This window comes from Canis aureus, chromosome 18 (genome assembly GCF_053574225.1).
Source record: "Canis aureus isolate CA01 chromosome 18, VMU_Caureus_v.1.0, whole genome shotgun sequence".
Lineage (NCBI taxonomy): Eukaryota > Metazoa > Chordata > Mammalia > Carnivora > Canidae > Canis > Canis aureus.
The window spans coordinates 42,237,222-42,254,169 of record NC_135628.1 but is presented as its reverse complement, the minus strand read 5'-3'; the positions used below and the strand labels follow the sequence as shown (position 1 = coordinate 42,254,169).

General features: G+C 34.4%; 1 protein-coding gene across 5 annotated transcripts in view; it reads left to right on the top strand.

Moving 5' to 3' along the window:
• The window catches only part of VPS50 (VPS50 subunit of EARP/GARPII complex), a 132,825-nt gene that overhangs the window by 80,724 nt on the left and 35,153 nt on the right, over nucleotides 1-16,948 (top strand). For all 5 annotated transcript variants that reach the window (XM_077856945.1, XM_077856944.1, XM_077856942.1 and 2 more), the window contains 4 exons: nucleotides 5,727-5,817; nucleotides 8,831-9,007; nucleotides 11,861-11,979; nucleotides 13,883-13,989. In XM_077856945.1, coding sequence (XP_077713071.1) covers nucleotides 5,727-5,817; nucleotides 8,831-9,007; nucleotides 11,861-11,979; nucleotides 13,883-13,989 — 494 coding nt within the window. The remainder of the gene's footprint in view (nucleotides 1-5,726; nucleotides 5,818-8,830; nucleotides 9,008-11,860; nucleotides 11,980-13,882; nucleotides 13,990-16,948) is intronic.

The window sequence follows — 16,948 nt, the reverse complement described above, 5'->3', positions numbered from 1 at the left end:
TAAGAGTGTATTCACTAGGAAGGTATAACAATCCTAAATTTGTATGCCTCTTCTGACATAACTCCAAAAAAACCCAAAATATTTAGACTAGAAGGAGAAATAGGTCTATAATCATAGGAGTTTTTTGTATGCCACTTTTAGTGATTGATAATGGAAGCAGAAAAAAATCACTGAGGATATGTGTTCGACTAACATTTCATAACATTTGCCTCATTTGTGTGTGTGTGTGTTTCTGTGTGCATGTTAGAGAGACACAGACACAATAATTAGAGAGTACATATTTTTTCAAGAGCACTCAAGAAGTTTATCAAAATCGATCATCCACTGTGCCATAAAGCAAGTTCTTTAAAAATGTCAAAGGATTGAAATCATAGAGTTCATATTCTCTGACCACAGTGAAATTAAACAGGAAGTAAATAGCAGAGATAATGAGAAAATCTACCAGTTTTTGGGAATTGAGCAACCTATTTCCAGTGGTGTAAGAAGAAATAATATTGAAGGTTACATAATCTTTTTAAATGAATACTGATAAGAACCATGGCATCAAAATTGAGAGATTTACCCAAAGCAGAGGGAAGAATTTCTAGCTATGAGTGCAGTTTTTTGGAAAAGAAGAATGTTTGAAAAACAGTGCCATAACCTTCCATTTCAAGAAGTTGCAAAAATGACAACAAGTTAAACAAAAGAAAACAGAGGGAGGAAAATGATGAGTAGAAAGCAATGAAGTAGAAAGCAAATGTATAATAGAATTCTATAAAACTTCTAACAAGACTGAGCAAAAAAAAGAAAACACAAATTACCAATACCAGCAGTTTAAAAGAGGATATCTAGGGAATCCCTGGGTGGCTCAGCGGTTTGGCGCCTACCTTTGGCCCAGGGCATGATCCTGAAGTCCTGGGATCGAGTCCCACATCGGGTTCCCTGCATGGAGCCTGCTTCTCTCTCTGCCTGTGTCTCTGCCTCTCTCTCTCTGTATGTCTCTCATGAATAAATAGATAAATAAAAATCTTTAAAAAATAAAAAATAAATAAAAGTGGGTATCTGTAGATCCTAGACATTAAAAATATAATAGTGTATCAACTATACTTCAATTTAAGAAAAAGAATACAACAAATGGGTAGCGATATAGATACATAATAAAATGATAGGAACAACTTTATGCTAATAAAGTTGACAATGTAGATGAATTGACCAAATTTCTTATAAAGACAAACTTAATAGGCTGACAAAATAAAATATAGAATATCTGAATAGACCTGTGTCTTTTAAAGAAATTGAATTTGTACTTTTTAAAAACATTTTCATCTCTAGACCTGCTGCCTTCCCTGGTAAATTCTACCCAACATTTAAGGAAGAAATATCAACACCAACTCTTTTAGGTAATAGAGAAAGAAGGAATGCTTCATAACTTATTTTATGAAGCCAGTATTACACTAATACCAAAATATAACAAGGACATTACAAAAAAGAAAAATTACAGGGGAGTTTCTCATAAGAACATAGATGCAAAAATTCTAAACACATATTAACAAAACACATTCAGTGGTATCTAAAAAGGATAATGACATCAGAAACAGGTAATATTATAGGAGAACAAGTTTGGCTAAATATTTAAAGTTAATTTAATTTACTAATTTATAAAATATAGGAAAAATCCCCTAAGAATCATCATAGTAGGTAAAGAAAAAAATTTGATAAACAAATTCCACCCTATTTCATAATTGTAAGAAATCATGTTTGTGTATAATTTTTACTTTTGATCTAATTATAGCCTTACATTTAAAATATGTCTCTTGTAAACAGCTTATAGTTATCTTGTTTTGTTTTGTTTTTAAATCCAGTCTGATGATTTTTGTATTTTGTTTGAACTGGGTTTTTTTTCTATTTCCATTTGATGTATTTATTGGCATAGTTCGGTTTAAATCCATCATATTGCTGTTTTATTTCTAAAAGTGTTATTCTTTTTCCATATATATTTTGTCTTTCTTTCTTTTGGATTGATTATGCATATTTTTTATTTTAATACTATTTTTTTCTCGGCTTTTAAAAAATAGATTTCTGTAGTAGTTACTGTCATTTCAGTATGTACCCCTATTCTGTTATAGTTGACTTTAGGTTAATATACTTCCAGAATAGTGCAAGAACCAACTTTGTAACTGCATTTATCTTCTCTTATGCATTTAGTATTTTTATATGTTCTTATCTATACTTTTACTTTCTATCTTATATCCTGTATACTCTTTATGTAGGGAGTTCCCTAAGCTGCTTTTGTGAGAAGTTTATGGGAGGGCTCCAGCTCAGGGGAGCTGGTACCTTTATCACTGTAATAGTTTTATATTTTTTTATAATAAATTGACATGAGCTTAACAGCTTAAAACAGCATCCATTTATTATGTCACAGTTCTGAGGTTAGAAGTCTGGATCAGCTTGTCTAGATGCTCAGCTCTTAGGTTTCTCACAGGGCCAAAATCAAGGTATCAGAAGGGTGGGGCTCTGATTCGAAGGTTTTGAGGAAGAATCCACATCTGAGCATATTCAGGATGGTGATAGAATTCAATTTCTTGTGGCTTTTAGGACTGAGATCCCTATTTTCATGGTGGCTGTCGACTAGGGAACATTCTCAGCTTCTAGAAGCCGCTGTCTAGTCATTACACAAGACCACTTCCATCTTATTCCTTAAATTTTTTTTTAAGATTTTATTTATTTATTAGAGACAGAGAGAGAGAGAGAGAGAGAGAGAGGCAGAGACACAGGCAGAGGGAGAAGCAGGCTCCACACAGGGAGCCCGACATGGGACTTGATCCCCGGTCTCCAGGATCATGCCCTGGGCTGAAGGTGGCGCTAAACCGCTGGGCCACCTGGGCTGCCCAGACCACTTCCATCTTAAAAGCCAACAGTGGCACATAAGTTTTCTCATGCTTTGACACAGACAGGGGTATTTGACCCAGACACAGAGACATACACAGGAGAAAGTAATGTGAAGATTGGCAGAGACGAGTGCTGTGGCCACAAGCCACAGAATGGTGGTAACCACCATAAGCTGAAAGAGGAAGGAACAGATTGGTAGATGATGTACAGAGCTCCCTGGAGAGAGTGTAGCCCTGCTGATACTTTGATTTCAACCTAGTGATACTAGTTTCAGACTCTGGCCTCCAGAACTGTACGAGAATACATTTCTCTTGTTGTTGTTTTAAGTCACTCAGTTTCTGGTGGGTTGTTTTTTTGTTGTTGTTGTTTTTTGTTTTTTAAGATTTATTTATTGGGCAGGCCGGGTTGCTCAGCAGTTCAACGCCGCCTTCAGCCCAGGGCCTGATCCTGGAGCCCCTGGATCAAGTCCCACATCAGGCTCCCTGCATAGAGCCTGCTTCTCCCTCTGCCTGTGTCTCTGCCCCCGCACCCTCCCCCCCCGTCTCTCATGTATAAATAAATAAATCTTTATTTTTTTAAGATTTTATTTATTTATTCATGAGAGACACACAGAGAGAGGTAGAGACATAGGCAGCAGGAGAAGCAGGCTCCTCGCAGGGAGCCCAAAGTGGGACTCGATCCCAGATCCCAGGATCATGCCCTGAGCTGAAGGCAGACCCTCAACCTCTGAGCCACCCAGGCATTCTCTGGTGGGTTGTTATAGCAGCCACAGGAAACCATACAAAGTAGAATTGTTGGGTTAAGTAGTAACTCTATATTTAACAATTTGAGGAACTACCACACTGTTTTCCAAAGTGGTTCTGCCATTTTAAATTTCCACTAGCATTGTATAAGGGCTCTAATTTCTCTAAATCCTTATTAACACCTGTTATTGTCTGTCTTTAACTATAGCTATCCTAGTGGATGTGACGTGATATCTTGTTATGTTTTTGACTTACATTTCCTTAATGGCTAATGATATTCAGCATCTTTTTATATGCTTATTGGTCATTTGTATATCTGTGCAAAAATGTCTGTTTAAAGCCTTTGCCCATTCTTCAGTTGGATTGTTTGTCCTTTTATTGTTGAATTGGAAGAGTTTTAAACTTCTGCAGTTTTAGTTTTTAGGTCTCTGATCCATTTTCGTTAATTTTTATATATGTAAGATTCGGGCACAGTCACTTTTAGAATATTCTCAGCCTTTACCTCTTCAGAAGCTTCCGTTCATCCCATCTTCTCCATTCAGTTGCATGCATTCTAGATGTTTTAACTGTGTCTCATGTATCTTTTATGATCTTTTCTGTTGCTTCCATTTTTGTTTCAACTTGTGCTTCAGTTTATATAGTTTCTATTGATCTGTCCTTGAGTTCTTTAATCCTGTCTTCTGCTTTTTCTACTTCATGAGTTTTTAATTTGAGGTCATTGTATTTTTCAGTTACAGGATGTCGGATTCTGTTTTTGTTTTTGTTCATGATTGCAATTCTTTGAAATTCTCCTTTCTATTCATTTTGTACATCTTTTTCTCTATTTTATTTAACTTAATTATAATAGTTATCTTAAAGTCCCCTTCTGTTAATTCTAATATTTGGAGCAGCTTTTGCTTTTTACAGATTTACCCACTTATTGCCTCTTTACTTTAGAGATGTGAATTAAGAAAAAAGAAATCTAGATTTTTTTTTATTCTTTAATTTATTTTTTTTTAAGATTTTATTTATTTATTCATGAGAGACATAGAGAGAGAGAGAGAGAGAGAGAGAGAGAGGCAGAGACGCAGGCAGAGGGAGAAGCAGGCTCCGTGCAGGGAGCCTGATGTGGGACTCGATCCTGGGTCTCCAGGATCACACCCTGGGCTGCAGGCGGCACTAAACCGCTGAGCCACCCAGGCTGCCCCTAGATTTTTTTTTTTAAAAGCAGATTAGTAATAACAATGAAGCTGTTACAAGAAGGGGAAAAGTAGGGCAGGCCTGGCCTTTTGTTTCCTGGGTCAACTGGAAGGAAGTAATTTTTCTGAACTGTCTGTATAATGTGCTGATTATTCAGGATAGACAGTAAACCACAATAACATTAAAAAAGAAGAGATCAGTGTGATGTAAGTGATTAGTGCAGTGCTGGCTATTTGGTAATTTAATTTGTAAATGCTTTGTAGAGATAGGCACTGAGCTAAATATATTTGGAGAGTGATAATTATCTTAATCTTGTGGCTTAGTAAGTATGATTAAGATCTTTGCTATTTAGCATAAAGCTTTTATTAGTATTAATGATCTCATAAACTTTGTAAATTATTTCTCTGTTTTTTGGCATTGATATATGATTAGCTAGGGATATTTTAAGTATGTGAATTGGTGAGTAGCTTTTAGTTTCATCCCTTAATAAAAATACCATTTCCTGTACATTCATTATTTTTGTAATATTGTAGAGAGATTTGAAGTTTAGTAAAGACTTGAGAATTTTTTTCTCTTAAAGATGATATTAACAAGTAGAAGTAAGGATGCCTGCGTGGCTTAGCAGTTTAGCGCCTGCCTTTGGCCCAGGGCGTGATCCTGGAGTCCCGGAATCGAGTCCCACATCAGGCTCCCTGCATGGAGCCTGCTTCTCCCTCTGCCTGTGTCTCTGCCTCTCTCTCTCTTCTTATTTTATTTTAAAAATAAAATCTTAAAAAAAAAAAAAACACGTAAAAGTAAATGTGTTTGCTGTGTTGTTGAATGGATTCTCAAAGTTGATCATGATTATGATGATAATTCTCTAACTGTATTCTATTTTCCTAGTTCTTGTGTATTCTTCCTCTAACTTTTTGGAGTGTTTCTTTTCTTTTTTTTAAGAACACGGCTTGATGAACTGAGAATGTTTCTAGAGAATGAGACCTGGGAGCTTTGTCCTGTTAAGTCAAATTTCAGCATCCTGCAACTTCATGTAAGTGTTTCTTAGGAACAAATGGATCTTTCATTTAGTTGTCTTTAAAAAAAACAACGACATATTACTAAAAAATCATTTATAAAATCATTAAGAAATAGCACCTTGCATTAAGAAATAGCTCCTTGCTTAAAAGTGATTAATAGCCAGCCTCTTTTATAAGAGTGATGCTTTTATGTAGAGATGACAAAATCTGTCTCTTTTTATAAATTCACTTTATATACTTAAGGAAAACTCTTTTGCCTGATCATTTCCTTTGGTTTCAGAAGAAGATCTACTGCTTTAAGTTTTGTAAAAAATTAATCAGTTGTATTTTGATGGTCTTTAATGGAAAAGCTTATATTTTCAGGATGCTTGTGATTTCTTGTTTGTTTGTCATTTCTTAAAGGAACTAGTATCTTCTTAATTTATGTTCCAGCTAATAAATGTGCCAATAGTAAGACAATGCCTCAGAAATAAAAGAAGTACTTATAAACGATACCCTTAACTCATTTTTATTAGTTAACTGGTTCCTTGAATCCTCAAAGAATATGTAATCTGTGAAAATATTAACTGATTTGTTTTCCCTTGGTTGAAACACATTGGTAGATAAACACTCCTTGTGTGATAGATGGTGCCCTACAAATACCAAATGTCAAAACACAATGTATAAACTTAGATCCCTGTGTAGAAGGTCCAGTATGCTTAGATTTGCTTTTGGAAGGAATGGCTTTTTTAGAAGCAATTTTCTTATTCTAGATACATGTAAAGAATACATGATTTAAAGTTTTTAATAAGGATAGTTTTTATGCTTATATTGTATATAATAGTTTACTTATCCAGTTCTATCATATTCTTTTCCCAATGTGGAAATAGTAAATACAGTGAATTAATAAATGCTTTAAAGACAACAGAATTAACATTGATTTTAACGTTATTTTAGAATTCTTTTTTTTTTTTTTTTTTTTTAGATTTATTTATTTGAGAGAGAGTGTGCACAGTGTTGCAATGGGGTGGGGTGGGTGGAGAGGCAAAGGGAAAGGGAGAGAGAATCTCAACCAGACTGAGCTTGGAGCTCTATACTGAGCTGGGAGCCTGATAATAGAGCTCAGTCTCACAATCCTGAGATCATGACAGGAGCTTAAACCAAGAATTGGACATTCAACCAATTGCGCCATGCAGGTGCCCCAACATTATTTTAGAATTCTTAAATAAAATGATTCCTTAGCATTATTTAGAATTCTAACATTGATTTTAGAATTCCTGTTTAAATAATTTTATTTGAATTTGTGTTTAACCATCTAATTATATCTGTGTGTATGAGCACATATACTTGATATAATTATAAAACATTTTTTAATGATACACACTTGAAATATTTTCACCCAAGTAAGCATTATCTCCTTTAAAGTAGTTACCTTGAATTTCCAGTTATGCAAGGTGGATAAAGATCTACTGTGTAAGATTTTGCCTATAGTTAACCATACCTTATTCACTTAAAATTTTTTTAAGAGAGTAGATCTTTAGGCTCCTGGCTGTTTCAGTCACTGGTGTGTGCAACTCTTGATCTTGGGTTCGAACCCCATGCTGGGTATAGAGGTTACTTAAAAATAAAATCTTTAAAAAAAAGAGAGTAGATCTCAGATTAAGTATTCTATCAATGGTTTTAAAAAGTAGTTACTTTGAAAATTATTCACAACTGAGATACTGTTCTCTTGACACATGTATTCCTGTAGAGTCAGTCAAAAAACAAAATCAACTCATTAATTTATAAAGTTGTAAAAATAATGTTTAGAATTATAAAGTAATGGCATAATTTTTGAGCATTATGATGGATCTGATTTAATGTGTAGCTGCAGTTTAAAAAGAAAATAAACATCATTTGAAACTTAACAAACGTAGTTTTTATGAAGATTATCTTTGAATATGAAAGATTTTAAATTTGGGATTAATATTCAAAAGATTAAAAGGTGTAAGAAAATGTATACCGGGACACCTGGATGGCTCAGTCTGTTAAGCGTCTGCCTTCAGCTCAGATCATGATCTTCAGGTCCTAGGATCGAGCCCTATGTTGGGCCCCTTGCTCAGCGAGAAGTCTGCTTCTCCCTCTCCCCTCTGCCTTTCCCCCCTGCTATGTTCTCTTTCTCTCAAATAGATAAATAAAATCTTTTTTTTTAAGAAAATAAAAATGTATACCAAATTTTTGTGAAAAATCATCAAGAGTTTTGTAATTCAGAGGAACTTTAGAGATTATTCCATCTCTTCCAAATGAGCAGTGTGCTCTTGAACTTGGCCCTGAATCCATCTGGACTACCTCAGTTTCCTCATCTGGAAACAGCTCTTTAGTTTTAGCATTGTGATTCTCTTACTGTATGTAGCTTGACTCTCTCATTTTATTGAAGAAATTGAGGCACAGAGAAGCCATGTGACATTCCCAACATTACATAGGAAGTTAATAGAACATAATAGATTAATGGCAAACTATAGGAACTAGATGACGTATCATCTGACCTCAGCATGTGTATTTGTGTTGTCTGCAGTGTGAAGAAAAAGAAATGAAAGTTTATATACATCAATATAACAAACATTTTGATGTATTTTTATAGAATACCTTAACTGGTGAAAACATATAGTTAATTATTAACAACAATTAATTTTTATTGTTACCTTTTTATTGCTTAAAACCATTTTCTGCTAGGTCTTTGCTGCTATGCTAAAATGTTTAGAATTATTCAAATTTAAGTTATTTTCAGAAATTTTCTGTGCAGTTTCATAAACCAAGCCAAAAGTAGCTTGATACAGATAACACTTTTAAAAAGTGATATCAGCAACAGAGTTGTCTTTAGGGAAACCTTTGAGCACATATATTCAAATTTCTGCTTTCAGATAACTTCCAGGATTTAAAAGTGAATGACCTGAAGAATCAAGATTAATTTTTTTTCACTAACTCAACATTTATATTGATGGAATATGTTATGTACTTGGATTTTATTGTTGTTGCTAAAAGGTATCTGGTTCCTTTTTTCATGTCCAGGAATTTAAATTCATGGAACAGTCTCGTTCCCCATCAGTTTCACCCAGTAAACAGCCAGCTTCAACTTCCTCAAAAACAGTGACCTTGTTTGAGCAGTACTGTAGTGATGGGAATCCCTTTGAAATCCAGGCCAACCACAAAGATGAAGAAACAGAAGATGTCCTGGCTTCTAATGGGGTATGTAGTGTTTTTAAAACCTACTGTGAAACATAAGTGAGATTTTCATATTGAAAAGTGTTCTACCCAGTGAGCAAGGTAATTAGCTAGATTTATTTATCCATTCGCTACCCACCTTCCTACCTATATGCTTAAATACCTGTGATAACACTTATATAGTAATGGCTTTACAGCATGCTTTGTTGAAAATGTCCTTTTAAACAATACATTTTGCCTTTATGTTTACTTTGTGCTCTTACTAGATTGCTGTATGTTCTTACTAGATTACTAAATCGGGCAGGAGTATAGTTTCTTCACTCATATTTCTGTGATTTGTTTTTAGATGGATGAGGGAATAGATCATCTGCACTTCCCAGCTTCACTCTTGGGCATCCGAATCATTTTGCTCCATTCCCTTTATCTGAGAAAGAGTAGTGTCTTGCTTGGTTACCCAGCAGGGATGCTTTTAGGATTAGAAGACAATTTTTTAATACTTTGAGCAGTTCAGAAAACATAATATAAACCAGAGGTTGTGTGAGTTAATGGAAAGGATTTGAAGATAGATGAATGAATATGACCTTTATTATTTATTAACTGTGTGACCCTCAGCAACTTATTTTAACTTTGTGAGCCTCAGTGTTGCTGTATTTACAATGAGTGAATGTTTACTTCACAGTTACCTGTGTTTTTTCAATATTTAATTTGGATGGGTCCTTCTGATCTGCATCATTTCTAGAGGGGCCCTGTATGATTTTTATTTTATATTTGATGAAGATGAAGTGAAAACTATTCAGATTTGATGAAATTCTGTTGAATTTCTGTATGTATTTTAGTTTTGACATTTTCTTTTTTTGTTTGGTGAAGATACAGTTTAAAAAATATTGCCATGAAGTATATCGTTATTTTATTGTGAAGTAGAAGTTATTTCATAGTAATCCATGTTTACAATTATTATTTAGTGATTCTTAGTGACACTTTGCCTCTCTCAAGTAGACTAAACTGAAAGGAAAAAGTCTTTTCAGTATTTTTGAAATAATATATCCCTCTGTACTGATAATTTTCTAATTTAAATTTCATATAGCATTTGATTCTCATTATCCAAGCAGTGGTGTTCTATAAAGTCTTCTCTGAACACTGAATTAGCAAATACAGAACCATCGTTCCCAAGTGAAATGCAGGATTAGGTTCCTGTGAGCCTTTGGTCACAACTTTTTCATTAACCAGTCGGTGTATAACCTTGTTTTATATGTGTCTTTGTTTGAAGACTTCTAAGTTAATGTATAGTATTAAACATTGAACTCAGAGCCAACAGTACTAGAATTCCTGCCTGAATGAAGCTTATTTAACACATGTATTTTTGCCATAAGGCATATTACAGTCTTGCACTTTGGAACACTAGACAGAACTTTAGTCCTACACTTAGGGGCCATTCTAAATAGGAAATCACCAGCAAAAAGCACAAATATTTTTAAAATGTGACACTAAATACATTATGAAAAGGACACATTTGTTTAAGTAGGAAAGCTGAAGCAAGAAGGCAGAGGGCATCACCTTGTTTGCGCTCAGCTAGGAATGTGCATTTTGGATAAGGATAACTCAAAAGTTTCTGCGTACTCTTTACATAATCATGAATGACTGTGAAAGTGTCACGAAGTATTAATGTTGGGGTCACAAATAAAATTTAGGAAGTGGGGAAATTTGCAAATACAGAATCCTCAAAATTGAGGATCTCTGGTACTGTGAGAATCATGAAGCTCTGTCATTATAACTAGGAGATCCTGGTTTGTGCGGATCCTCTTTATGAATATTATCAGGATAACCTGGTGTACATGTGGGTGAGAATGCCTCTAATGCTCATTTGCAGTTATTAATGTGTAATCTAATCTTTCCAGGTATCACGTAAGTCATTGAGGGTCAGGGTCCACATCTTACCATGGCCTGTCACACTGCTTTAGGCTCTCAAAAACTGGTTATTGAATTAGGTGGCCAATTTCTTTCCATGTTGTCTTCATACTGGTCTCCTCAACTGGCATATGGGGTAAAAACTTTGTTATAGAATAGTTCTGAAGATTCAGTGGGGAAATTCATGAAAGCACTTAATACTTAACATTCAAGAAATGCTAGCTATGATTCTGTCATATTAATTTATACTATTAAGCAATCATGCTGCTGCTGCTTTCTTTCCTGTGCATGGATTCCACTGTCCTCCCCATGCTGGCATGGGGCCTTGGTGCCATAAAGATGATGACAGTGTTAGGAAGGCAGCCTTCCTTTCAAGAGGAAATCCGCCATTTTTGTCCTTGCTCTCAGTAGTTGCTCAGTGCTCAATATAATTTTCTAAGGCTCCCTTGGAATTAAATCTGATCATAATGAATTAGATGGGACATTAGCATGTGTGTTGTAAGAGTTTATTACGCTGAATTAACATTTCCACAGTGCCAGAAATTGTATACTCAACCTTTTTATGGTGAATTAGCAAAATGGAAGTAAATATGATGAAAACACTTGAAGGAAGAGAAGAGATTTAAAAAATAATTTTTTTAGTCAACTGTACACACTTTTCCTCTCCTAAGGCATAGCATGATGTTTGTTTTTGTTTTCTTTACATGGAGATTTGATTTTTTGGGAGACATTTAGAAGCTTTTGTGGGGATAAAATGTTTGTATTTCATGTTCCTTTTTTTTTCTTTTGAGCTGGTTAAGATGGATGAAGGAGAAAATAAAAAGTTAATATTCCTGATGGCAAAGTTAGAGATAAGTTATTAAGAACTTTCTTCCTAAACTGCTTCTTAAAAATTGGTTACTCTTAGTGTGTTGAAAGACTCCAGAAAAGTTGGCTGTTCATGCCCATTACTAAATATACTGTATTCTTCAGTATGAATCTGATGAGCAAGAAAAAAGTGCCTATCAGGAGTATGACAGCGACAGTGATGTTCCTGAGGAACTGAAACGAGATTATGTGGATGAGCAAACGGGTGATGCACCTGTGAAAAGGTAACTGTTCTTAGATTGTCTGGTATTCTGGTATTTCATATTTTATGTTGTGCATTTAAATAGAGGATTTTATTTAAAGGTTAGAAAAACAATCAAAACTTAAATATTTCTGTAGGTTATAATGTCAGGTGATAGAAATCAATATGCTTTAAAATGATTCCTGAAAGGTTGACAATGTAGTTTTTTTATTTTTGGATTGAGCATCATCAGAGGACTCCTAATTAGAGAGTAGTGGTTTTTGCAGAAAACTTCTGGTTTATAAAATTAGTACTGCCATTTGGAGCAATTCCTGTTTTGTGTAGGTTAGAAAACTCAAAGAGGGAAGTAGTTATTTGTTTTGTATGTGGAATTCCTGCCTCAGTCTAGTAAATACAGAAAGTCTCCACTCACCTTTCCAAGGTTAATTATATTCATTGATTGGGCCTTCTATTAAGCTCCTTCATTGTTTTGTTTCTGTGATAAACTGTCTTCTTCAAAAACTGTGATAATCACATAAGAATTTTTTGTCACTTTCTCCCTATTAAATGGGCCTGATTCTTATATGTAAATGAGTTAACTTCATGAGTATCATACATTTAGTATACTTACTTAATTTTTAATGATAAATTTAAATATATTTTGCCCCAAAGTACCTAATTAGTACCTATTTAATTTGAAACCCTGATTGATAATAATCTGTCTCCTCAAAAATGAGCAACTCATGTGATTGTAGATATTTTAATTGGGAAAAATTGTTTCCATTGGTTTTTATGTATGTGTGATGTTTAAATCCATCTATGGTCCATTATGAACAGAACAGAACTGTTCTGTTAGACTTCTTCCTTGGAGGTTTCAGGTATATTTTGGCTAAAAGAAAAGCTGTAACTGAAATGAACACATAAGACAGTGTCTGCCAGTATATGTGTATATATTTGCATTTTTGGTAAGGTTATGCGGTTACCTTTCTAAAGTGTCCTAACTTACCACTAAGAACTATGAATAATATAAACTATGAACTGCATTCAATCAATATCAGTTCTAACTTCAAAGGGTCTCTTGAATTTATAAAAATATCTTATATTTCACTGCTACCATCCAGGCTCATGCAGAAATTATCTCTGCCAGATTATTGGATCAGCCCCCCTTACCCTGGCTCACTGTCTCTATCTAGTGTTGCCCCCTCCTAATTCCTCTTGTATACAAATTTTAGATTTTTTTTATTATTATGTACAGATTTGTTCATGTCATTTCCCTGGTTAAAATTTGCTTTCAAGTTTAGGTTCATACTCTCTAGATTTGATTGCCTTCAGTGGTCTGGCCTCTCCTTACCTTTTTTCTTGTCACTTTGCCCTCAGCCCACTGGTTCCCCATGCTAGCATTGTGAACTCTGTGCTTCTCCAAGCACACTCACTTCTTCTACCTCTGACCTTATTACTCATTGCCCCCCACCCCGTTTTTTGTACTTACCATATAACTTTGACGTTTTCTTTGAACCTGATGTCATCCCCTACCCCAGACTCTATCATCTTACCTTAGACTTTAGATATTAAATTTAGATTATAAGGAGGGTATTTTTCATATTTATAAGTCTGAAATCAGGATACTTGGTACATTTGATATATAATCTCCCTGGAACATCTGTTTTTTTAAGGTGACATAACTTCTTTTAATGGTTGATAATTAATGTCTTAGAATCAAAGAAATACAGTATAGTACTTTATTTCTTTGCTTATGAATTTCTCTTCCTCTCTGGACTGTAAGCTCTTTAAGGACAAGAGGATCATCTCTATATCACCACCTGTGATATAGGGTAACACTTTCAGTAACTGATTAGTGAATGAAGGATAGATTCTAATCTCAATAACTTACTGATTTACTAGTTGACAACCCTAATTGCAACTCTGTTTTGTTTTTCTGTATTAAGCGTTTCTAGAGAAACTCTAAAAAGCAGGAAGAAATCAGATTATAGTCTAAATAAAGTGAATGCACCCATCTTAACCAATACAACATTGAATGTAATAAGACTTGTTGGTAAGTAGTCACTTTTTTTAAACAAACATTATTAGTTAAATTTGTTGACTTTTGTTACTTTATTGAGGTTTTCATTGTACATTCCAGTGCTCATCACAAGGGAGGTTTAAAGATTGTCATATGTCAATGCTTTCTCATCATAATTGTTCCAAATAATATAATACTAATATTATTATTAGTTGTTCTTTTTCAGTTAACTTCATAGTATTTGTGTCTTCTACTTTTTCTAAAATATTCCAGTTAATTGAAATGTAATGAAAAATTCTCTATGTGAGTTAGAGGTATGTGTAGGATAGTGATAGTACCCATTTTACATTTACACAATATTTTGTGCTTAATTGTTTCATTGATCTTCACAATCTTCCTGTCAGATAGGCAGAGTGAATAGTGATTCTCTGGCATTTTCAGACACAAGAGTTCTAAAAGCTAAATGTTCACACCATAGGAAGAGTTGTTCTTATTACAGATAAGACCTTTATTGATGATTTTATAGAAACAAATAACATGAAGAAATGCCATTTAAAATATTTAGGTTTGAAGATGATGTGGAATTTTTAATGTCAGTATTTCAGTATTTTATATGCCATCTTAACATTTATATCTCACAAGTAAGCCTGTAAATTTGACAAACAAGTCATAGAGATGTCTTCTCAAATTAATTAAGTCATCTATACCAGTCAGGAATTTTAATGTGTTCTATAAAAAAAAAAAATCTCTGTATTCTGTTTATATGGAGATGATAATGGCCTGCTGCCTACTTTGATTACTCTTGGCTCTGATAAAATGCTCTGTGTTATTGAAGATAATTTCTAAATTTCATTAATGAATAGGGTAAAGTACACAAAATGTTTCGTAGGAGCCCCACTTTCTTTAGGAAAAATAGTGGAAAAGAAGTAATGAGTTGGGAGGAACAGAAAAAGTATATATTTTCATGATACACAGAAAAATGTCAAATTCTAAAAAGTGTTTTTTGGCTGATCATTGCCAAGGAAATTAGTTTTACTTCTTTATCCAAGAGAGCTAACTGAACATAGCATGATGAGTTACTATCTGGAATTTATAGAACTAGAACTGGAAAGGTTCTGAGAGGTCATCTGATATAAATTTCTATAAAAACTTAAGATTTCTTTATCTAATGCACCTAAGTTTTGGTGGCCAACTAGCCTTTGTTTCATGTCTCACAGTCACTGGATACATATTATTTGGCAAGACCACTCATTCTACTATGAGACTGATTTAATTGGTAGAAATCTCTTCCTCCTGATAAACCAGAATTTCTTTTTCTCTGTAATTCTATCTGTTGGCCTTAGTTCTATATTTAAAAGCAAAAAGAGTAAGTAAGTCTATACTTTCTTCTCCTATTCTTCCCTGTGATTACTTTTCAGGCATGGGTGGTAGTTACACTGTCCTTCCTTTCCTCATGCGCCCGCAGTTCATTCTTCAGGGTCAGTAACAACAAATTCTTATCTAAGGATTACTGATTGACATAGTGGACATTGTTTTCTAATAGTAGATTTAAGCAACTGAGAAAAGTTGCATTCTTATGGGCCTTTGGTAGGTCAACCCTATAAAGCAGAACAGTCCCAAATAAATCTTCACTCAGTGAAGAGAATCTGACCATTATAAACTCAGCCTTCACCACCACCAGATCTTTTACTAGAATTGCAATTAAGAAACAATGCCTAGTATGCTATTTTAATTCTCATGTCTTCCCATTGAGACCTGGGATTAGGTGCTGCCATTTATTCCCTCCAGTAGACTTTTATGCCTACCATTTTCTCTCCCTGGGATGTCTTTATCTTCAGTTTGTATATATTCATAAAATAGAACTTTAAGAGAACCACTCGCTAGGGGGTCTCCAACCAGTAAATGCTATTCTATTCCCCATTATTGCATAGAGGTGCTTGAAGATAATAAACTGGCAAAGGTAATGTCTTTTCTTATAAAGCCAGTAGTACAGTTGTGTAAATAAGATTGATTAATTTTGGGTGCTTGGGAAGATGAAGGAACTAATTATTCAATAGTTGGGAGGCACATTTTAGAACATTAAAGGCATATTTAAAATGTCCTTTTCAAGTAGTATTTATTTGGCAGGTAATTAGGAGAGATTAAACAAAAAAGTGTTAATGGGGCTTCCCAGCCCCAGGTGGTACCTAAATCTGTTAGAAAGGCCCAGGGAGCCATTCACAAGTGTGGAGAACTAATCAGAATGCTTGCTTGTGTAAAGAGAAAATTCTGTCAGCCTGACAATTTCTTGCAGACAGAAGCAGAGAAATTTTAAGGACTGTGTCTCATCATTGAAATAGCCTAGCTATTAAAGATTCTCTCTCCTGGAGGCAGCTTTTTTTTTTTTTTTTTTTTTTAAGATTTCATTTATTCATGACAGACACACACAGAGAGAGAGAGAGAGAGAGAGAGAGAGAGAAAAGCAGGTTCCATGCAGGGAGCCCGATGTGGGACTCGATCCCAGGTCTCCAGTATCACACCCTGGGCCAAAGGCAGAGTTAAACTGGGGCTGCCCTGGAGGCAGCTCTCACTTGAGCAGGTGTGATAGGTCTGAGAGGGGCAGAAGATAGGTTGCCAAAATTCATGCTTGTGAAAGCTACAGACCTTGGGACAAAATTATTACTTTAGCAGCTGAAAAAAATAACATACCAACACATCATGTGTCCGGATTTAACATGAAACCAGAATAAAGTTATCTTTTAAGAGACTTAATAATTTCATATTAAGGAAAAAATTTATCATTGTGTAATGTAGAATACATTCCAATATATCTATTTCTCTAAAAATACTTATATTTTATTTGTTATTCATATGAAATATTTTTAAGCCATTTTAAAACACTTTCTGAGCTGCTAGCTGTATATACAACATGATATTTTGAGACAGAGATCCAAGAAGTGTCATCTTTCAGTACAATGTACAAAAAAACATTGGAGATTTGGGGGGCTAAGAT